This window comes from Solanum lycopersicum, chromosome 1, assembly GCF_036512215.1.
Source record: "Solanum lycopersicum chromosome 1, SLM_r2.1".
In the NCBI taxonomy this organism is placed as follows: Eukaryota; Viridiplantae; Streptophyta; class Magnoliopsida; order Solanales; family Solanaceae; genus Solanum; species Solanum lycopersicum.
The window spans coordinates 81,813,164-81,832,131 of NC_090800.1; the positions used below are offsets into that span (position 1 = coordinate 81,813,164).

General features: G+C 32.9%; 2 protein-coding genes across 6 annotated transcripts; one reads left to right on the forward strand and one right to left on the reverse strand.

Moving 5' to 3' along the window:
* Positions 1-9,366: 9,366 nt before the first annotated feature.
* On the reverse strand, positions 9,367-16,054 carry LOC101265584 (gibberellin 20-oxidase-like protein). 5 transcript variants are annotated; one of them, XM_069287730.1, is made up of 5 exons: positions 12,016-16,054; positions 11,387-11,928; positions 10,641-10,726; positions 10,512-10,560; positions 9,367-9,723 (listed from the first exon to the last, which is right to left on the reverse strand). In XM_069287730.1, the coding sequence occupies exons 1-5, from the start codon at positions 12,372-12,374 to the stop codon at positions 9,674-9,676; spliced, it is 1,086 nt and encodes a 361-aa protein (XP_069143831.1). In that variant the 5' UTR covers positions 12,375-16,054; the 3' UTR covers positions 9,367-9,673. The 5 variants fall into 5 exon arrangements, with proteins under 5 accessions (XP_069143831.1, XP_069143836.1, XP_069143825.1 ...); XM_069287735.1 differs by having other exon boundaries at positions 9,382-9,790; positions 10,512-10,567; XM_069287724.1 differs by having other exon boundaries at positions 9,383-9,790.
* Positions 15,876-17,675, forward strand: LOC101262670 (pentatricopeptide repeat-containing protein At1g11290, chloroplastic-like). The gene has a single exon (XM_004231137.4). The coding sequence runs from the start codon at positions 15,876-15,878 to the stop codon at positions 17,673-17,675; it is 1,800 nt and encodes a 599-aa protein (XP_004231185.4).
* The last annotated feature ends 1,293 nt before the right edge of the window (positions 17,676-18,968 follow it).

An 18,968-nucleotide genomic window follows, 5' to 3' on the forward strand; every position in this document is an offset into this window, starting at 1 on the left:
AATTTTAACGCTAGACCCACCAAGTGTATGCATTCTTTTTCCTTATTTATGAAAAGAACAATATTGTCATTATCTTGCACCAAGACAACTATGTTGTTATTGTTCTTATGGCCACGACTTTCTCATTTGCTTCTTTTTAAAATTTGGACAATCTCTTTTTAAGTGACCCAGTTGATCGCAATTGTACCAATTTCAGACTTTTGATTTTGATCGGACTTTGGACTTTATATGAATTTTAGATCTATTGTAGTTACTTAAACTTCTTTGGTAACTCATACCTTTACTTTCTGTAATAAGAGTCTATCCATGGCTTTCAGAGTTTTTTTTCTCATCTTCTCATTCAGTAGAACAACTAAAGTGATATCCTTCAGCTTAAAGATTTCTTACCATGTAAGATGGTTGTAGCCAAATTATCGTAGGAAGATGGCAATGAATTTAGGAGCATTATGACTTTTTCTTCCTCCTTAATTTTTACTCTGAGGTTTGCTAGTTGTGTAATTAGTTCGTTAAGCATATTTAAATGAGACAAAAAAGTTACTTTCATCCATATGTAATTCGTGTAACTGTTTCTTTAGGTACAATTGATTTGTCCGCTTTTTGAACATATATAGACTTTCTAACTTTGTTCAAATGCCGCATGCACTTTCTTCATCGATGATGTTCTACATCATAAATTAAGTGCAACTTGATTACGCTAGCAATATTTATCCATTTCATCCCAATCCTCAAGTTTCATGGATTTGAGCTTTTGAATTTCCGCTAGTGCCTTGTGCAAATCCTGTTTGATGAGAAAATATCTCATCCTTCTATGTCACGTTTAGAAATCACTATCATCGTTTAATTTTCTTACATCGTACTTTACTCAAAATATTTTTTTGTCACTAAGTATAGTACAACAAATTGCAAAAAAAATATTTCTATAAATGGGCAGAACTTGTGCTCTGATATCAATCATTGAAAATAAATACGACATAGAAATAATATTTGGGGTAATTAAAGCAGTAAAAGTGGAGCAACACTATACGGCTAATCAACAAGAATAAAAAAAGCAATAATGACACCAAGATTTTACGTGAAAATCCTTTTGAATAAAGAGAAAAGAACGACCATAGAGGAGCAACATATATCACTATAATAAGAATTTTTACACTTGTAGATCATGTGAAAACTTCAAAGATCGCTACACACTAAAAAAAAATCTCTTTTGATTTTTCCATCGCACTACAACATCGCTCACACTTTCTATTTTTCCTCGCAAACTATTTCCCTATGTAATGTCTCACTCTTCTTTTCTCTCAGTTTTTGGTGTATTTGAGAATAAAGAATGATCATTCCTTTTTTAGAGGACAAATGCAGTAGCCTCCAAATATGCTACGGAAGAAAAATATTTTTTTTCCTTCTTCACAACTTACCAACATTTTGACTTTAAAGAAGAGAAAGTACAACAAATCCATCAAAACTTGGCTGCAAAACTTACTTTATTACTTTATGTCACGCACCGAGCCTACACTCTGGCGGAACTGACACTCGGTGACCATTGTTGGCCTCGTGTGAACCCTTGTCCTGACTTACTTAACTCAGCGAAAGACAATCATCACACTCATAATGATAAAAGAATTTAACTGAACTGAATAATAATACTATTTAAAATGTTTTAAAAGTTTAAACATTTAACTTGGCCAAAATGGCAACCCAAGTCTTTAACATTAGAATGAAAATGTAAAGAGTACTGAACTAATAACTGTCTATGAAGCCTCTAAACCAATTGAGATAAATGTTGGTACAAACACCGCAACATTATATTGATCTAACTAGAAGCAATAAAGATGTCCTTCAGAATGTAAGGAGACTCACCAACTGAATCTGGATGGTCAACAGGATCAACGGTGCGCTGGATGTCGATCCTCGTTACCTGCTATGTATCATGATACCATACAGACCAACTGGCATCAGTACATTGAATGTACGTGTATGCGAGTTGTAATGTTAAACAACACTTAAGCTTGAAAAGGAGTAAGAAAAGACACTTACCTTAACTCTTACCTTAAATCTGTTCAACTCATGATTTACTAACTCTTACTCAATATATGCAGTTTAAAGGTAAATGCACTATAAAGAAAAACTGATTGAAACATGTAGTAAACTCTGAATGTATATAAGTATACAAATAATATCTGAGATGTACGTAAATATACAAATAACTGATGTATATCAAAATAAACTGCTTCTCTGGGAGCTTCTCTAACCGACAACCATCACTTAAGAGCTATAATAATGATACAACGTTACTCCGCCCATGCTGCCGGACCATCCTAACCTTGCCAGAGTATAGGACCTGAAATGCCTAATGAATCTACTAGCATACTATGAAAAGGGTTCATCTAAAAACTGTGACCCTCTTCTACCATGATAGCTACATGGTTTACATGGATACTTGAGTTAATATGAACTCGCATTCCTACTTCGGTGCTCAATACTACTCCCAAAAATATATATTGGCTCTTATGTTTTTAAAACATATTGATTTTGTGATTTAAGATTAGTGATCAAAACTTAGCATTAAAAAGCTTTCTTGGAAATCATAGTTTCCCTGCATGTTTAAATGTGAAAACATTCCTACTTCTCTTTGGAGATACTTAGTCCCATATACTCTTAAAGAAAGGAATTTCAACTTAACTCTTTACTCTTTGCTCAACTTATAGCTTGAGCCTTAAAACAAAGTTAAAATATTTGTTTAAGACTCTAGAAATCTTTAAGAACTTACTTTGACTTGCTTCTTAATTTTTAGACTAGACTCTTAACATTTTTGACTTTGATCTTAACTTTCTTTGAATAGGATTATGAATTCAAGGATCATGATCTCATATTTATGGATGATTTCATGATGTTTAGATGTACTTAGATCGCTAGAATCAACTCGGAGTGATAGGTACATCAATTAGGAACTAGTACAAAAAGATGAGGGAGGAATGGAAACTCCGGGTGACCCTGGCGCTCTGAGAGGCGCGGGGCACCAGAGCCTGACGAACAGACACTGTCCTCAGGCGCTCTGGCTAGCGTGGCGTGTCAGGGCCTGTCAGACGGGTTTTCTGACTTTTCTTCTCCGGTTTTCAACTCTAAACCTCCCAAACTTCCATGGATCTTCTGCAAACACTTAGGATCACTAATATCCTCAATACCCAATAGTTTAGACTCGTAAAACCGCCTAAAAACACGAATTAGAACCACTAAAGGTACACTACAATTATACCAACAAGATTTGAACAATTTTTCATCAAGAACTTCAAATTTATCATTCAGTCAATACAAAACCTGCTGAATTAAACATATTGGTGTGTGGATGAACGAACCAACACAGAAAAATCTCACATACCTCGATAGGGATCACCCCCGACGAATTCCACTAGCGAAACCTTAGTGTTCTTGAAGAATTCCTCTTCTCTTCTTTTTTGTCCCAAGCCCAAAGTGTTCTGCACTTTTCTAAAACTGAATTGGAACTTGGTTTTACTCCTAATAAACCCTTAAAATGAATTAGGCTATACTAGGTGAAAAGACTACTTTACCCTTACTAGAATTCTTATTGGACTTTCCTCAGTCCAACTGCCCAACTTCTGAAAGACATATTTCCCTCATACCACATCGAGTGCTCAAACTTGGCGCCATTGGAAATATCTTTCCAAGATCTTTCTGACCATATAAAGAACTCACCCTAAATCCTCATGAGCTGAGAGTTATGGCCGTTTAAAAATGGACAAAACTCATTCTTTAAAATTTAGGAATTTTTTCAGATTTTCCTATTTATTTCCAAAAATGATTATTCTTGGTTTCTTACCTTATTCTTAGTTATTTAAAATTACGAGATGTTACACTTTAATTACACGGGCGTTCAAATATCGCCCTAAACAACTTTGAAGTGAATTAAATACCCCTTTAATGGCTAATGTGGCAAATAGAAAAAAGAATAGCGCGTAAAAAATTAAACAAAAAAGAGAAAAAACTAATAATTAGGCTACTTTTATTTTCTTTTTAGCCAATAAGAATTTTTCTCTTCATCTTCCTCACACCCCACCACCTCTATCCACCAACAATCCTAGTCATTTTTCTTCCTAACACCCCATCACCCCTGCCACCCTTAGCCACCACATGCGCCACTTCCTTATTTTCTTTTTTGAACTCCTCACGTTCTAATTTTTTCTTAGACTCTTCAACTTCACCCTATTTTCTTTTATCGAATCCTCCATCCGCACCCCTTTTTCTCTTTTTTTTCAAACACCACTCATCCCTTTCTTCTTCTTCTTCTTCTTCTTCTTCTTCTTCTTCTTCTTCTTCTTCTTCTTCTTCTATGAACCTCTTCCTCCCCTTTTTTTCTCCTTCTTCGAAACACTCCTACCTCTATTTAATTTCCATCACTAAATGAGAATAATTTCAATTTATTCTCAATTATTATTCTTAAATGTGACGAATAACGAAAAAAATGAAAAAAAAATTAATAACTTATTCTTGCTTCAAGATATAGGTGTTTATTGATTTGATGAAGTTAAAGCTCTTATTAGTGCACAAATTATAATTTTTTCATCTCAAATTGAATTTTTAGTTGTAACTATGTATTCACTTTGATGATGTGCCTTAAAGATTGAATGTTTTTAGTGAAAATAGTCTTGAAAATTTTGTATATGTGGAGCTTGATTTTTTCTGTGGAGGCCTGGAGGGTAAATAATTATCTGTAAAATTAAAGTTTTAAGTAAGTTGTCAACCTATAAGATTTATCAAAGTTTGACACATGGAAATGAACTCCATACATTCAACAAATTTGTAAGTGTATACAATAAATGTATACAAGTTTTGATTAAGGTAAAACAACCTACATAAGTGTATACAATAAATGTATACAAGTTTTGATTAAGGTAAAACAACCTACATGCAACAAATTTCAGGTGCATAGTAAACTGGCACATGTATATTAACAAATCTTGCCAACCTTTAAAATTATAAGATTTATCAAAGTTTGGCACATGGAAATTGACACCATACATTAAACAAATTTGTAGGTGTATACGATAAATGTATACAAGTTTTGATTGAGGTAAAACAACCTACATGCAACAAATTTCAGGTGTATACAAATTTGCAAGTGTTAAAATTCACCAACTTTATCTTATTAATAAATAATCAAAGAATTTAAACAAAAGTCTCACAAAAACATATCGAGGCATCTAATAATCCAATTTTTTTTGACAGGACTGAAGAATTTACAAACAATCTACATAAATACAAAATCATTATTCAATAACAAAACTGTAAAAATCAAAATACTCAAGGACCTTGAAAAAAATTCCTAGAATTTGCATATTAAAAATATTAATATGAATATAACAAATATTTAATTTTAACACTAAATTAAATATTTATATTAACATTTTAACACTAAAATTAAATTAAATTATGTACTTACATTTTTTTTTTCTTAATAGAGTTGGTTGGCTCGGCTTGACCCGCAACCCACTTAGTGATATGTGGAGCTTGATGCGGCTCAACACATTGGATAAATCAAAACTTTAGATAAGAATTCTTATGTTTAAATTTTTTTGTATTTTTTATTTTCATTACTTCTTAAAATACATTATATTAATAAATATTTGATATATAATTTTTATATTGATTTGATAATCTAATTAGTTTGAATTTGAAATAATTTTTTAAAAAAAGAAACACCTCAGAAAATTTAAGACAATCGATTAATTCAAATTAAAGTAATTTAGACAAATTAAGAAGTAGAAATTAACTACGAATTTTGATTGTCTTGTCATTTTTATTCATAATTAAATTAAGCATATTCTTAAACTGTAAAAATTTGAAAACATCCGCCCTATAATTGATTTTGAAAAAATTAAGAGCAAACTATTAAAAAAAATTAATTCATACCAACAATAAAAACATAATTATTTATATTTATTTATATTGAATAACTTTAAGGCTTTATTTATATATTGACAGATTTGAGAAAACATTTGGTAAATAATATTTGTTTATACAATTTGCCATTATTTAATAATTATTTTAGCAAATAATCTATATTCCTAATATACATTCTAAACAAATAACATGTCATTTTAGTTTACAATAAAAATACAACATAAGAAATAAAAGAATTTAACTTGGAGTCTGAGATCGAGTTTTCGAATCATATCAAAAAAATTGTTTATATATGTTCCCCAATTACAATTACAGACTACTTTTACTATTTACATCAATAATAGAATATCATAAACTTATGTAACATCAACAATGAATGTGATCCATCTTAATACACTTAATATATTAAGTTGAATGTCATCCATCTTCATACACTTCAATATATTAGGTTGATATAAACAAATATTTATATCTATAATAACCTGATCAATTAAGAATAAAATAAAATGAGAGATAAAAAATATAATATCCCAGGAAACATTATCGACATACCAAACTTTAATTTAAAGTCTTAACTATATATGCATACATAGAAAATTTTTAGTGTTATCTTCTTTTTTTCTTCTCATAATAATTATTTCAATGTATTATTCTCTCTGACTTCATAGAGTAATTACAATATAATAATTGTGACAATCAATTCAAGTTAATAAGATATATTAGCCATGTGTTCTCAATATATTGCTTCGGATGTTATCATAAAAAAACTTTATTTTTTAATACGAAGTTTCAAATAGTTTAGTATAAAGATACCTTAACTTTCAAAGTGTACTATCACCCTACGGAACTATTTAATATTTTTGTAAATGAACCATTTTGATACATTTCTTCGTCTGAGCTGTTACCACGCACATGAGGCGTGTCATATAGTGTTTTCACTGCCATGGACCAGTTTCAAAGTGCCACGTGTCATTTTCTTTCTTAATTATTAATGATTTAATTAATTTATATCATCTTCCCCAAAATTTAATCTCAAAATAGCAGTTGGTAGTCCTAATTTTTCGATTTCATGGTTTTTTCCATATCAAAATCAATGTTGGTGCTCTCTTTTGTCGATTTCATCATCTTACGTCGTCCCTAATCATTAAAATAAAATAGTTGAATGATCATTGAGTAATAGACTTCGAAAAGGTTTGGCGAAATGGTCTGGTGAACTCTTATACTTATATCAATTTATATTCTAAGCTCTTCTACTTACCAATTTGTCATTTGGACTCTTCTATTTAACATTTACAAAAATATTAAATAGTTTTATGGGATGATAGAACACTTTGAAAATTAAGGTGTCTTTATGCAAATATAAGACAACTTTAATTTGATGATGTCTTCATATATTTTTGGGAAAAGGATCAAATATGCCCCTAAACTATTCGAAAAGGTCTAGATATACCCTCCGTTTAAAGTTTGGTTCACTGATGCCCTCGCCGTCCAACTTTTGGTCCAAATATGCCCTTATGAGCGTTAGTTGTCATGTTGGACATATCCAACTCATTTTTCATTTTTCTAAATGCCACATGGAATTATCATGTCATTTTGGCCTTACCACATAACATTTATATGAAAATGGAAAGTTATTCAGACTCATAAACACCTAATCCGACCCAAAAATGAGTAATTGATTAATAAAAAATATGAAGAAATATAAAATTCACAAATTAATATAGTAACTTAAATCTAACATTTCAATTTTTTTTAAATTTTTTTTATTTTTCGATAAATCTCGAAAATGAGTAATTGATTAATAAAAAATATGAAAAGTATGAAAAAAAAATATAAATTTATGAAAAAAAAATATAAATTAACGCCAAAAGTTCACAAATAAATACAGTAACATTTCAATCTACAATTTTTTTTAAAATTTTTATATTTTTCGGCAAATCCCGAAAATGAGTAATTTTTTAATAAAAAGGGAAAATATAAAGAAAAAAAATATACGTCAAAACTCACAAATAAATATAGTAAACTTAAATTCAATAATTTCAACAATTTTTTTTTATTTTATATATTTTTTCATATTTTGATATTTTTTATTTCTCAATTTTTTGCGTAATTTTATATTTTTTGTTAATAAACTCATTTTTGGGATTTGTCGAAAAAATTAAAAATTTAAAAAATGTTGAAATTGTTGAATGTAAGGTTACTATATTTATTTTTTAATTTTTTGGCATTAATTTTATATTTTTCATACTTTTTATTAATCAATTACTCATTTCGGGATTTATCGAAAAAAATAAAAAAATTTAAAAAAAGTGTTTAAATTGAATTTAAGATTACTATAATTATTTATGAATTTTTGGCGTTAATTTTATACTTTTTTCATATTTTGCTATTTTTTTATTAATCAATTACTCATTTTCGAAATTTATCAAAAAAATAAAAATTAAATAAAATTGTTGAAAATTGGTCGGATAATTTATTTAAAAGGGGGTTGGATTAGATGTTTATGAGTCCGAATATCTTTCCATTTTCATATAAATGTTATGTGGTAAGGCCAAAATGACATAGCAATTCCATGTGGTATTTAAAGAAATAAAAAATGAGTTGGATATGTCCAACATGGCAACTAACGCCCATAAGGGCATATTTGGACCAAAAGTTGGACGGCGAGGGCATCAGTGAACCAAACTTTAAACGGAGGGTATATCTAGACCTTTTTGAATAGTTTAGGGACATATTTGACCTTTTTCCCTATATTTTTTTTATTACGATTATTATGGTATTGTATTCTAATGTTTAAAGAAAATTTCCAGGTGATAAAGTCATTCCATAAATGTGAATGAAACTTCAAATATGATAAAAATAGATGTCGCATGGTTTATATAATCACTAAATTCCTATTTTATCATTATTATTAACTATTTTCATTTTTCAAATCATTAATTTTTTTTTTGTTAAAAGGTACAATAATGAAATTGTGATTTTATATTATTTCTTGAGGAGCGTATGTGTATCAAAGTCAATATCTAGTCATAGGTGTTGGTTTAGTTTGTCATTCTATACGATTATCCCTATTTAAAATCACTCTTTCAAGTTTCAGCTCGTATTTGATGAGCAATTTGAGCAGGCCGGTGAAAAGTGAGCCTAAATGCCAACACTAATCAGGTGGTAGTTAACATCAAGCCTTAACGATGAGACATGCGATACTTTATTCGAGGTAGAGATCGGTGAGTACTAAAAATAGATGTTCGTTTTACATGTGAAGATTTTTGGAGAAAGCATAAGTGCTTGGCCAAAGTTGACAAGTATTTACTATGTTAAGAGTCACTTTGAGCTGGGGCAAATGCAGCCTAATATCACCAAGTTCATCTAAATTTAATATTTATGATAGTAGAATATCTATGTATAAGAATTCACTGAAATTGTAATTGTAAAAAGTTAGAGCCATAATTTTATAATTTTTATAAGTTCAATGCTAATAAACTTAAAAAGTTTGAACCCATAAAACTCAAAACCTGAATCTACCTCCGAAAATGAAGGCACTCACTCTTGCTCACAACACACCTTGAGGTGGAGGTTTGAGCGGAAAAAAACCACACATATTAAAGGGCAACCCAATGCACTAAAGCTTCTGATATATACAGAGGGTCCGCGGAAGGGCCCGACCACAAAATGGAAGTGCACTAAAACCCACACATATTGAGAAAACAAAATGGTTGTTACAAGTAAGAACATAAATATGCTTATCTATTCCAACTGGATTCTAACATGGACATTCTCCAGCATCACTTTGCCCATGCTTCCAACATTTCCCTACTTGAAATATAATGTAAGTCTTCCTCTAGATTTGAGATTTCCATTATGATTGACATTACCATAACTACACAAACACATGCCATTTGACTCCCTTAATTATTTAAAAAGAATTGACTTTTGCAACAAAAAAAAAGGTCATCAACAATGTAGATACATAGATTTAAACTGCATCAAAGTATAGTTCCACTTCCAACATCAGAAAAAAACTTAGTCTTTTGGAGATAAGACATCTCACAGATAGCCAAATCTAAGGGGTAGCTGAATTAGTCTCAGACACACCTTTTGGAAAAAAAAGGTAAAGCCCACAAAAGTCCAGCCAAAGAAAGAAAGAATCAGTGGTGATTTTTGTATTTGAATTCATTAGGATACCTAAGCAAACCCATGTGAGAAACAATCATCATCCCATTAAAATAAACAAATTGATTAAAGTAGCTTTTTGGACAGTTGACTGGTGACAAATTGATCATTCTAGTTGGAGTATTTTATTAACAATGTGCTGACCATAACAAAACAGTACACAACTTTATGGCTTCATTATAATAGTAATGCAACTACATCTTGTTACCATAGTATTAAGACAAACAAAATCTACTTTTACTTTCTAGATCCCCCTCATGATTCGTCGAATCGACACAGTTAATCCACTACTAAAGCATATGATATGACTTTTTACAGAATGCTTATACAGGTTATGTTCTAAGTTGCAGTAAAGGTTCTTTTTTTTTTCTGGTGCATATCAACATCATGCTATAAAACAGATAGATGTTTATACAGTGTTAACTTACCACTAGAGGACAAAGTTCCAAATGGTAGAATGATAACCAACTTTTGGTCCTGTAATCTTTGGAAAGATGATTAATTCATTCTTTATATCCTATCAGCAAAAAGAAAAGCTTTAGGTAGGATTTGCTTACTTTTCTGGATCTTCTTGAGCTCTTTTGGGCGGCCAGAGGTAGGTGGAGCCTATATTTAATGAGTTCAACTGAAATCCAGTATTTCCCTAAACAGAATAAACACACATATATGTACATATTTTATATATATAAAGAGATAGAAGAGAAAACCACTAAAATCTCAACAAATAATAAGTTCTGAAGCCATGATTTCGAAAGTACAATGAGTCCCATGCTAAGAACCTTTCAAGATTGAATCCTGGATAGGCATGAGAGTATGGCTTGACCATCTCTCCTCAGGGACAGTTATTTAGATTTCAGAAAAATAAGGAATTAACTGATCATTTATTCTGCTTCTAGAATGTGCCCTTTGCATATGTAGATAATTAATAAAACCAAACATGCCAAGTGGGGAAGCATAGAATTTTAATGGAAATATGAGTTGGAAGTTGGACTTCCAACTAGACATGCATTCAGTTATTAGCCATGTCAAGTCAAAACCTTTCTGTATACATCTTCTTATCATTCACTGAATGCACTTACAAGTAACTTGCAAACAATATCATCATATAACAAAACATAGTATTATATAAAAAAAAGTTTCACACAAACAGAACTCCTAGATACCTATGTTGCAATGATGGAACATGAGGAGATATACAAGCTTATAAACTAACTACTCAAAGAATGACAACCATGCTTCTACTTTAACTTGGATCCAATCCCAACAAAATCCTTAACTGTAAAACCAACTTTCTCGAATTTACCTTTCTCATTTGTCACTCTAAAGTTTAAATAGTCAGAGCAAACAAATGACTTGTAGAGTCTTGAATTTTCTTCACCAACTACTTCATCAGGTGCCAAGATCACCTTCTCATCCTCAAAGCACCAAAAGAAAACTAAAGAAAAGCGGTTCACCGGCTTCTTCAGAATGACACGGTGCTCAGAGGATCGTAGTTTGTCATTGCTCCAAGCTTGCAGCATGTCACCAATATTTACCACAAGAGTTCCTTCACATGGCAAAATATCCACCCACTTCCCATCCTTTGATCTTACTTGGAGGCCACCTAATTCATCTTGATAGACAATTGTTATGCAGCTCATATCAGTGTGCATACCGAGGCCTTCAACTTCCTGTTCTAAACTATCCGGGGACGAGTAGTTATTTATCCTCAAGTATCCATGGCAGCAACCAAATTCTGAGACATAATACTTCATTCCAAGTTCTTCTCCCAAACTCATCAAGAGAGTTTTCTGGATGACTTTCGCTAACTCTGTCATTTTGCCTCCATATTCTTGCACTATTTCACTAAGAAGAAATTCCATTTATCAGAGAGTTATATTAACTCAGAGACATTAGAGAAAGGAGAATCTTAATGTTCTAAAATAGAATTACCTGAATTCTGAATTCCCTTCACTAGCAAGGGTATCCGCAGAACCCTTAGCAGAGCCAGAGAAGTCTGGTCCAGACACTTTAAGGCTTTCAAAGAATGGAGATGCAATGAAATGAGGAGTATAAGTTTTCAAAGACGAGTAAGGACCTGCTTTTAGTTTGGTCTCAGAAGGGAGGTTGAAAAGGTGTTTGGAGAGGCACCTAATTTTTTTGTAAAGATCATTGGAGATTCCATGATTGATAACATGAAAGAAACCCCATTCTTTGCAGGCAGCAGCAAGAGAAGATAGAGTAGATGAGTTTGATGGTTGGGAGATATCCAAAACAGGAAGTTGTAATGGTGATTGGGATTCAAGAATCATTTTTTTAGAAGATGCTAAATATGTTTCTTGGTTAATCAAACCTTAAAAGGACATGTAACTCTTCATTAAAGTTAATTTCAGAAAAGTCTCTTTCTAGTAGTTAAATTATTTATCTCATACATACATACATGCATGCAACACATATTTCAACTTTTTAACTTCCATTTGGTGGAATATATTATGCAAGCAGATGTGACAACTGTGGCAGCCTTTTTCAGCCTCAATTTAAAAAGTATGTTCACAAGTGATTGGCAATGATACTTAGGCCATAAAACAGATATCCTGTGCTTGAAGGATGACTTTGCATATTTGTGGAAATCAATTCAAAGTGTTGATAGCTTTTAAAGTTCAATCTTAAGTTTCTGGTGCTTGTTGCAGCAACAAGCAAGTCATGTTTGAATTAATGGTCAAAGTACAGTTCAACTTATCAACTCAAAATTTAAAAATGATAGTTGTTGATTCAGTATTTCAAGGATATTGTCCCACTTGACACCTAGTTTTCTTACATTAGCTTTTAAGAGAGATGCATAAACAAACTGCACCTATGCATGCTTCGCAAATGACAAAGAGACTGAAATCTTATCCACATTTAAATACGTAACTGTCTCTTAATGCACATAAGCATCAACTCAAAATTAAAAAATGATAGTTGTTGGTTTCAGTATTTCAAAGATATAGAATCCCACCTGACACCTAGTTTTCTTACATTAGCTTTTAAGAGAGATGCATAGGGACAAACTTCACCTATGCATGCTTCACAAATGTCAAAGAGACTGAAAGGTTATCTTATCCACATTTAAACATGTAACTGTCTCTTAATGCACATAAGCACATTTGCTCACTTGAGAGTAACCTGAGTCATCGTAATTTGTCTTGGATGTTTTGGAAACAGACAAATTAGGAACTGTATATTATAGGACTACTGCATGTACTATTACTACTCAGATAGATAAAGTGTTACTCTTTTGAAACTTAAATTAACGGTCAACACTTACCTTCGCCGTTAAATATGTTTCCTCCTATTTCCTATCTTAGGCATCTGTAGTAACAAAAATTATATGAGTAATAGTACTTTCTGATTGTTTTTAGGGATAGTTGAGCTTAACCAAATCTTTTCTGATTGTTCTCTTGCTTTGTCTACCCCTCTTTTTATCCCTTTTCCTTTCATGTTCTCAGTAGTCAAACTTGAATACGAAGGGATATCTTTTATAACTCTAAGCAACTATTAGATATAAACAAACAATCATCACATTCATAGTATCTGGTCAGAACCAAGTATCCAATTAGAGAAGAAACTCTGAAATCCTCTTAACTGACCCATATAATAGAATTTATGCAGAAGAATCCAAAATGATTCCTTACAAGGATATACTGGGGAAAAGATAAATGCATATGAAACATCCAGAACAATCGGATTGGGGTTCTAATTCTGAGAAGGGGGAGCGGCGCCTGAATCAATCAAAAAGCTTATTTAAATTGAAGAGAACTAAGACGATTAGCTTAGCTAGCATTCCGAGAGAATCTAGTCATTTAGTCTGTTCATAGCTATCCTATATGAAACAATAGAAGGGATAAATATACATATTTTCTTGAAATATCATTAGTAGTAGACCAAGGAACAAGTTTAACAACTTGTAGAATTGCACTTGCGAGACTTCATGGGCATGCAAAATTTGAGCTCACTACTAAACTAGTTCTTAGATATTTTTGGTGCCATCCGCCCTTTGTAACTGCATGCATAATTACTTAAACCTTGATTAGGAAAGAAAAAGAGACAAATGATTGTACTAATTGTGTTTAGGATATTAGAATACCCTCGCGTCCCTCCTTTCCACTCCTAAAAAGGGAAGTTGTTTATAAGATTTTGTATGATACGAAATAACTTGAAATGTTATATGTAAGGTAACAATAACTGGTATCATTTTGTAGTAAGTACACCTCATCCTACAGTCATCAAATAATGGCTCTGGCTCTGAACGTACTTCTCTAAATCCCATAACCAAAATCTAAAAATATAAGGAAGCTAATTCAGTTTAACAATGGTATACAAGGTTTCAAGTTTACTCTAATCCAAGCCATATCCGCCTCAAATATAGCACACAAGAACAAAATCGATTATAACACCAGAATCTCAGAAACAAATATTTAAAACCATTTATGCATCCAACATCATAGGTGCAATTTCCAGTCACAAATACAATGGCTATAGGAGAGAGCATGGATGATATTGTATAATGGTGTCCAGTTTACCAACTGACATGTTATGGTTTTGATGACAAAGGAGCCAATATAAGAAAGGAAGCTACTGATTAGTCCTTTTTGTTGAGTGCTGAAAGAATTCGTTACTTGTAGGGACCAAACAAATATTCAATTCTTGGACAGCCCTTTTTCTTTCTAAAATAGTTAGGTATTGTGGCAGACATATTTGGTCCATCAAAAGGCACCCAATAAAGTTCAGTATCTCGACTAAAATCCATGAAACTCATAATTACTGAGAGTTCAAGGTTAAGCAAGAAATCACAGGATATACTTCGAGGTTGATGTACAATTTAAAGAAGTGGTTGCACCTCTAAATATTAAATTCGAGTTAGAGGCATGGATCACATGCATCTAATTAACATGCTTTACAAAATTTAATGCACATAGTTCAAGTCAGAGGTGGTGGTTGTTGAACTTGCATCCAGAACTTACATATATGTAGGATCCGCCGCTGATTGAAGCCACAAAATATCAACTGAAATGCATGGAAGACGAAAAATCTCGGAGAAAACTGATGCAACCATGACTTCTCTCACAAGGTTTACCAATTTATGGATTGCATACACATAGACGCCAATTTATGCCTATATGGGAAATGGAAGATTTGATACATAACCTCAGAGTCACCTTAGAAGGGACCCCTGAAAATTTTGCAATTATAGTCCACTTCTCATTTTGTTTTGATCACCTGGCGGCAGCAGTCTACTAGATGTGACACTAAAGATTTTAACATGTATAGCTACTGCTGAGATTGTGCTTTTATGATCATTGAAAAAAAAACAAAGAGAAACATTACTAGAATACCAACAGGATCCAGGATCTACTTGAAAAAATCTGCATCGATCCTCTCTTTATCCTCATCAGATAAGTAGGCGAATGAGAAATAAATTCAATCGGTGAAAATGCATACAAGGTGTTTGCTAAAATGTCAAACAGACGTCTACTCGTCAGTGAAAGTTGAACGGAATACAAGTAAAATTAACACGTTTCAGTTTAATATTTCCATATTAGTTGGTGTTTTAGTATGGGTTTTGAAAAATAATTCGAGAAATAAATAATTAATGCTAAAACTTTAAATAATATTGGTGTGGGCACCTAGACTAATGCTTACCGCCCTCACTCTAGTAGATCTGTCTGCCAAAGTTTTTTTTGTCTTATTTTAGTCTTGAGGTTTGTCACCATAGACAGTGCTGCTATGAGAATATGCATAAATTCTTCATTTTACATTTAGTAGACGTATTTATGCAGTATAATCCAAGTCTAATGAACTCTGTTTTTGGCTTAGCTAAATCATTTCATTTGGTGGAAATGCATGCATACAAGCTGTTTGTTAAAATGTCAAAGAGAAGTTACTCGTCAAGAATTTCGTTAACTTTTCGCGAAAGCTCTTTTTTCGTGGATCCAATTAAGTTTGCTGAAAAACAAAATGTGAGAGCATGGACATCACAGATATCCAGTTTGGTAAGAGAAAACCAATCTATAGAAGCCATCAACTTGTTCAAAGCAATGCTAAAAGATGAACAGAAACCCAATTATGTTACAGTTTTAAGTGTTATAAGAGCTGCCGAAAAATGGCAGCCTATGGTGAGAGGAATTCATGGGTTTACTATCAAAATGGGATTTGAAATTGAACTACCTGTTGTAACGGCTCTTGTTGGTGTTTACTCTATTTGGGATATGGATACTGCATGGCAAATGTTTAATCACACAAAGTGGAAAGATGTAATTTTGTGGAGTGCAATGGCTTCAGCTTGTGTCAAGAGTGGAGAGTACGTTGAGGCTATTGAGATTTTCAGGGAAATGCAATTTTGTGGTGTGGAGCCAAATTATGTTAGCATTGTGGGAATTGTCCCTGCTTGTGCCAATCTTGGTGCTCTGAGTATTGGAAAAGAAATTCACGCGTATTCAATAAAAGTTCCGTCTATATCACATGTTAATATCCAAAATTCGCTTGTGGATATGTATGCTAAATGTGGGAGTTTGAAGGCTTCCATTACTGTTTTTCGTGGAATAGAGAAGAAGGATCCTGTTTCATGGAGGAGTATGATTCATGGATGCGTAGAAAATGGTTGTTTCAATGAGGCTTTGAGCTTGTTCTCTGAGATGAGGTATTGTTGCTTTGAACCGGATGAGGGTGTTATTCGTGAAGTGATTGGGGCATTGTCACAATTGGATGAGATTAAAATTGGACAGTGTTTTCACAGCTTCGCGCTCAAGCAGGGATTTCTGGGATGTGTTTCAGTAGTGACTGCTCTCCTTCACATGTATGGCGGTTTTGCTGATATCGAGTCGGCTAGGAGCCTTTTTGGTCCCCTAAAATCAAAAGATCTTATTGCCTGGAGTACCATGATTGCAGCATATGCCCAAAGTGAGTGTCCTAGTAATGCATTTGATATATATCGACAGATGCAATCAGCAAATGAGAAGCCCAATGAGATCATCTATGTTAGTTTAATACAGGCTTGTTCTTCGATCACTGCTGAAGTGATTGGAGAAGGGATACATGCACAAGTCATAAAATCGGGAAATACATCCAATGCATTTTTGATAACCTCACTTATTGACATGTATTGCAGATTTGGACGCATAAGCCAAGGAGAGGCAATTTTCAGTGAATGTCCTAACGAAGATCTTATCTGTTGGAGCTCAATGATAAATGGTTATGGAATAAATGGGCATGGAAATGAAGCTCTTCAGTGTTTCTCAGACATGTTAAACTCAGGGATAAAACCAAATGATATTGTTTTCGTTTCTGTTCTATCTGCATGCAGTCATTGTGGTCTTGAATATGAGGGGTGGAACTGGTTTCATGCTATGGAAGAGCAATTCGGTGTTACTCCAAAACTTGCACATTATGCGTGCATGGTTGATATGATTAGTCGTCAAGGCAATATAGAAGAAGCTTTTGAATTCGTCAACAACATGCCTATTGAGCCTGATAAGAGGATATGGGGAACTCTGCTTGCTGTTTGTAGAAAGACTCGTGTATCAGTTGAAATCTCTGAAACTGTTTCTAAACAGCTTATTGCGTTAGACCCATAAAATACGAGCCAATTTGAGATTCTATTAAACCTATACGCAGAGCAGGGCAGATGGAAAGATGTCAAACAGTTGAGGCAACTCAAGGATGAGAAGAATTTGAAGAAAGAGTTGAGTTATAGCTTAATTGAAACCAGAGTGTAGAAGGGCACAAAAAATAAACGGATGGTGTTTGAGTACGTTATCTACTTGGAAACCCAGTCATAAATTTGTCTGTCTTCTTCAAACCATCCTCTTATTTGCCAATCTGTTGTCTTGACTCTTGTTTCAACCAAAATTTCGAGAAGTTGGACAATTGACAATCTCAATAATTTCATCTTTATGTGCTGAAAGTGAGTTTTCAACCTTTAGAGACACTTGAAATACCTTGCTCTTCACTAGGTACATACGTGACAAGACACAATGTCCAAAACAGAAGTACGGCATGCCAAATTGATAATAGTATTCTACTTAAGAGTTAGTTATATTATACAGACCGATTTTGTAAGGGTCTGAATGCTTCCTTAACTCTGAATGACAGCTACAGTTTAGGAGGAATTCAATTGATCCATGTCTGTCAACTCATACAATTGTTGGAACCTATTGCTCTTGATATCAACAAGGCAGATAACCAGTGGTCAATCAGCAGCAAAACATGGATGTTTCCCGTCAAGAACAGTTGATACTTCATTGCAAAAGAAAGCATGTTATGGAAGACTGAAGCTCCAACAAAGGCGGCTTGCTTTGGCTGAGTTGTGCATTTATGGGGTGCATCTCCTGAGTTACTGTTAAGTTCAACTAATAGCAGAAACTGCATTATCATTCGGTCTACTTGGCTTCACGTATGTTTGGGGAACTTGATAGTTGTGGAGTTTGAGACTTACACAAGACATCGTTCCCTCGTTGGATGACAAAGAAAACTTGTGTGTAAATCCATTTCAGTATTGTTATAGAAAAAAACCATTCTGTGTCTCTGTATACAATGTTGAGATTAACAGTTTTGTTAGGTAAAGAGAGCATAGTATTCAGCTTGTAGAATATAGAGCAGTTTATGTGATTTTAACGAGACACACAATGTACATTCAGTAATTTAACCCATCAATGTAAAATATCAAATCTTTCAGGTTGAACATAAACTTCACGCCTTTAATTTGTCATTTATATAAAAATATCTCATTTGATTCGTTGTATAAGTATTGTCTCATCGTGCAAAAATTATTGTTATCATCTTTGAATTATGAGTTTGAGACACGACAACGCGACCTTTCTACGTGAGAACGCACCCAAATCTCACCCTTAAAGCCTCAAAGGAGCACA

Coding starts and splice junctions, on each gene's coding strand:
- LOC101265584 (XM_069287724.1), bottom strand. CDS start 12,374: ATGATTCTTGAATCCCAATCACCATTACAACTTCCTGTTTTGGATATC. Junction 11,929..12,015: donor GAAGGGAATTCAGAATTCAG/GTAATTCTATTT, acceptor ATTTCTTCTTAG/TGAAATAGTGCAAGAATATG. Junction 10,561..10,640: donor GCTCAAGAAGATCCAGAAAA/GTAAGCAAATCC, acceptor CAAAGATTACAG/GACCAAAAGTTGGTTATCAT.
- LOC101262670 (XM_004231137.4), top strand. CDS start 15,876: ATGCAGTATAATCCAAGTCTAATGAACTCTGTTTTTGGCTTAGCTAAA.